Source organism: Sciurus vulgaris (genome assembly GCF_902686455.1).
Source record: "Sciurus vulgaris genome assembly, chromosome: 5".
NCBI classification, from domain to species: Eukaryota; Metazoa; Chordata; class Mammalia; order Rodentia; family Sciuridae; genus Sciurus; species Sciurus vulgaris.
The window spans coordinates 141,891,183-141,896,260 of record NC_136465.1 but is presented as its reverse complement, the minus strand read 5'-3'; the positions used below and the strand labels follow the sequence as shown (position 1 = coordinate 141,896,260).

At 39.9% G+C, this 5,078-nt stretch overlaps 1 protein-coding gene across 1 annotated transcript; it reads right to left on the bottom strand.

Moving 5' to 3' along the window:
• Positions 1-2,012: 2,012 nt before the first annotated feature.
• On the bottom strand, positions 2,013-4,405 carry MYF5 (myogenic factor 5). Its single transcript, XM_079140027.1, has 3 exons — positions 3,825-4,405; positions 2,962-3,037; positions 2,013-2,539 (listed from the first exon to the last, which is right to left on the bottom strand). The coding sequence occupies exons 1-3, from the start codon at positions 4,323-4,325 to the stop codon at positions 2,349-2,351; spliced, it is 768 nt and encodes a 255-aa protein (XP_078996153.1). The 5' UTR covers positions 4,326-4,405; the 3' UTR covers positions 2,013-2,348.
• Between the last annotated feature and the right edge of the window lie 673 nt (positions 4,406-5,078).

Below are 5,078 nucleotides of genomic sequence, written 5' to 3'. Positions count from 1 at the left end.
TTCTTATCCAAAATACAAGCACATATAGCTGCACATTTTGTGTTGTACTGGGCCATTTACTGAATAGACATCAAACTTCAGTGCTGGTACATTGGAAATAGGATCACTTGTCCAACCTGGCACAAACCATATTGTCTCTAATCATACAATGCTCACAGTTTGCATTAAATCCAGATCACTAGAAAAGCTCTGAACACCGAATCATTATTATATTCAGAATATAATAATGTAAGAATATCAAAAACACTTGCAAAGTTACAGAAGTAAATGGGATTTGGTAAGGAAAAATTAATTCCCTTGAATTAATCGGTTTTTGTCATTTTTCTGCTTAATTTTTATTAGACAGAACAGAATGTGAATTGAACTTTAAAATAACAGTATTTGAATAGGGTTTTATTTCTCATTCTAAAAACAAATCCCCAATCTTTCTATAAAAATATCAAAAGGAGAAAATGTGCCTAGAACAATGTGTAACACAGTGAATAACTCAAACTTGTGTTGAAATCATATATAAATTTCTATCATGACCTCCTGAATTTTCTTCACCTAGATTCCTTATACCCCCTAGTCGGTGATACCCTCAAAGCACTTACTTATGTGCTAAAAACTTGTGTGCTAAAAAGTCTGTATGCCACATCAGGCCATGATACTAATATTATATCATGTTAATTTTACAATGGCCTCGATATTTTTTTTTTTTTAATCCTTCCTTCTCCTTCCTTTAAGCCTTGTGACTGGACAAGCACAAGAAAACCAGTCAGAAAGAGGGGGAATGTTTATGAGAACAGTTGTATTGCCAAACTCTAACAGAGTTTGTATGCTTCGGTTAATACAAGTAACCACAAACCCTTAGCAATTTTAAACTAAGGCACAAATTAGAGGGTGAAATAAGTACCTGTGTTTACTCTGTTAATGGCTGTTTTTGATGCTTCAGGGATGTTTCTTTTTTATCTCTCAATGACAAACTTGTGAGAATTATCCCAATGATTGTTTCAACCTAATTTCCACTTAATCTTTTTGTTTTTCATCTCAGTTCTTTCTGGAAGAGTTTTAAGCTGATGACATATGTCTGCCTGTCTCTCCCTCTCTCTTTCACACACACACACACACACACACACACACACACACACACATGATTATTAAGCTCAAAAAGACTGTAAAAATGAGTAAGACAACCGCAGTCTGCAGTCTGTGTCTCTTTGCTATAGTTTGTTAGTTTTCTTATGGTGGCACTCTAAAGACACAAAAAGTTCAATTTCTTTCAACAATTTTTTTGGACAATATTAATATGTTAATGTATCAAGATAGCTTTTGGCAGGAAGTAAAAGTAAATAAGACTTACCTCATGATTTCTAAGGTATTCAAGTCATGTAATATTGTGCAGTCTTTTAGCTTAAATATGTATTGTACTGAATAACTTCTACCTTACCTTCACATACACACAACTTGCCATTATATAGTATAATAATAAAATATAGGAAAAATGTTCCTTTAGCAGGCTCCCTTGAAATGTGTTCAAAATGGAAATATGATATTTTCTTATTTTCACTTGTGACATCAACAGGTCCTAAACTACTAGTCTGTGCAATGGTAAATATTCAGACATACCTAAAAACAACTTTATGTTCAACCCACCTTTAAAGATTTCAGGTTAATGATTCTTGATTCCATTGGGGCTGTTCTTTTAAAAAGCCAAGAACTAAAATATTTCTTTTAGTAAACAATTTTATTTATGGTGGAATTTCCAAAATTTTTTATATCTTGAAATTATCCACAAAGTACTATTTAGTGCTTACATTGAAAAGATGCATTTCTTATAAGAAAGATCAAAATATATACCATAAGGCAGTATTTCTATATTTTTATTTAATACAATATAACATAAGATTAAAGAGAAAAGCAAAAGTTAAATATATTTCAAATTCCCTGTAACTGATTCCCAGATATTAAAATGCTTTGAAGAAAAAAATAAAGATCTAAACAACAAAGATAATATTTTGATGAGCAATATTTATAAAAAATATATAAGTTAAGCATTGCAACAAGCTACCCTCAATGAATTACCCCCATTAGAAATAATATTATTGGAACTATATACCTAAAGAAAAGAAGAAGGTGAAGTTAAAGACAAAGAAAAAGAAGAAAAGGAGGAGAAGGAGAAAGTATTAATTGTAACCATGACTTTTAGTTAAATACACTTTCTTATAAGGTGGCAAGATAATATTTACAAATTTACAACTGAAAAGAAATTATTATATACATGTTGTCTTCATTTTGGACTTGTTGGGCCTCCTTCTTCTTGGATAGTAGGCCCTCCTGGCAGAACTGATCTAGACTAGATATTTAGTTCATAACACATGATAGATAAGCCTGGAACTAGATGGCCCTGGAGTTGCAGGCTGTGAATCAGTGCTGACAACTGGAGAGAGAGAGGCCGGGTCCTGGAGAGGCAACCCAGGTTGCTCTGAGGAGGTGATCCGATCCACAATGCTGGACAAGCAATCCAAGCTGGATAAGGAGCTTTTATCTGTGGCATATACTAATAATATGAGGAGAAAAGCATTAAAAGAAATTATCCCTAGAAAGAGAGACTTGCTTATTTGCCCCTTAAACTATAGGTCAGCTTTTCTGACACCAGAGGTCAGGTGATCACACAAAGACTAATATAGAAATTTGCAGCAAATATCTGACAATTCCTGAGTGTAGAGTGTGGAGTGAGGAAGCCCCTTGGTAATATTTCAAGCAAAAGTGTGTGTGTATGTTTGTGCGTGTGTGTGTGTGTGTGTGTGTGTGTATCAGGGGGACTGGGAGCAGAAAATGTGAATTTATATTATTCTGTCACAGCCTCCCCACAAGTGCCTTCACTTTCATTTCCTTCACCAATACTACCTGGAAAAACAGACTCTTCTCTGATAGACTGAATTATGAGGTTGACTGGCCTTTAAATGCTTCAATTCTTACCATTTGATACATCAGGACAGTAGACAGTGTCAAAACTGCTGCTCTTTCTGGTCCAGACAGGACTATTGCATTCGGGCTATAATACAAGACACAAAAGATATTTGTTTTCAGGTCTTGGCAAAAGATGCCCTGACTTAGGGCTGGGCAGTGGTTGCCACAAGTTCTGTAAACTGACCACTCTCAGTCACCTTCATTGCCTTGATTTAGGAAGGGTTAGCCCTCTCCAAATTGCCAGGGCACAGAGGTCAATCTCTGTACTGGGAGAAGAGGAGAACAACAGCAAAGCAAAAAGGGGTGGAATTCAGCAGCAATGTGCATTGGGTTAACCATGCAAAATGGATTGGAATAGAAGGAAGCCACACTAATTCTGGGAGAGAATATTTTCCCAGGGCAAAAACACATTAAAACCTGGCAGCCTTGGAGTGAACACCCTCTGAAAAGAATGCACCAACGTTTCCAGCCAGGCCTCAGCAGAGCAGGGCCTGTTTCTATTTCTTCATTAAGTTATAAACTCTGGGGCAGGGAGAGGTTCAAATAGTTACCTTTAGATGTTAATGTATGGCAGGGGCTGCTGGTGACACAATTTGGAAATAAACCAAGTAATGGAGAAAATATCATAGCACCTCTCTTGGTGCCAAATCTCTACTACAGAGTATATCTAGAACCTGCTAGGAAGTCAAATTAAAAACTTATTCAAGTTTTTTTCTGGCATGTTTCTAAATTTGGACACTATTCTTCTCTTAAATCAACTCAACAACTGCCTGCACTCCAGCCCATTCCACTCCACCTGATTTAAATGGGGTCTAAAGGAGTTTTAGAAAAGATTGGGGCAGCTGAGAGTAGGTACCAGAGCTGTGACCTACCATGCCATCTGAGCAGTTGGAGGTGGGGCTGGTGGGCTCTGAGCAGCTCTGTCCCGGCAGGCTGTAGTAGTTCTCCACCTGTTCCCGCAACAGCTCCTGCAAGCTCTCGATGTAGCGGATGGCATTTCTGAGGATCTCCACCTTGGGTAGCCTCTGGTTGGGGTTAGTCGTGGTGCATCTCTTGAGCGTCTCAAAAGCCTGGTTGACCTTCTTCAGGCGTCTCCGCTCGCGCATCGTGGCTGCCTTCCGCCGATCCATGGTAGTGGACTTCCTCTTGCACGCTTTGCAGGCCCACATGAGGCAGTGACCAGCCTGGTGGTGGCCCGTAGGCGCTCGCACGTGCTCGTCCTCGTCTGAGCCCTGCAGCTCTGCTTTGTGCGCCCCGAAAGCACCCATTCGTGACTCGAACTCGTCCCCAAACTCACCCTCAGGGGACGGGATGCAGGAGCCGTCGTAAAAGTACTCAGAAGGTGAGAACTGGCAGCCGTCCATCATGTCCATCCTGCCTACCGGCCAGCAGTGCACCTAGACAGAGGCGGGAGAGATAAAGGAGAAATGCGAACCCGGGGCCACTCCAGTCGGGCAAATCCCCGGCGGAGCTCACTGGTTGGTTTCTCCGGTAATTAACAAGGGCAGACGCCCGTTGGCCTGGGTCGGCAGGCTGGGGTTGGGGCTCTTTATATATTCTTGAGGGTGGGGGAGGGAGGCTGGCCCCAGTGGTGGGGCACTATTAGCATATCCCACCGCAACCCCCGCAGGGGCTGTCTGGGCAAACCTCCGCCTTTCCTCTAGAGACAATTTACTGTTTACTGCCCCTTTTTGACGCTAATGACTTTGCTGCGTTTCTGCTGGGACAGGAATGGCTCCCCTACCTGCTCACTTGCACTCTAGATATAACCTAAACTAAGGGACCACCTAGAGTGTAACAAACAAAAGGAACAAAGTACAACTTATGGCAATTGTTCACTCAAAACAGTATTAATGGTAATAATAAAGTAACAGTCACTAGAACAGCTGACACCGAAAGCCGAAAGTCTACTTGCCTTTTCAGTCTTGGACATGAGAAATCACCTAATTTTTAGGGGCTTCTTTCTGTCTTTCTCCCCATGAACATTTATCTTAGGAATTTTTTTTTTCCAATGAATTTGATAATGGTTGCTAAAAACTTGAAGTGACCCTTTCAATCATGGAGTGATTCCAGAGTTTCTTTTTCTTTTACCATCTATTTTGAATGGATTGTGGTGAGTAAAATTC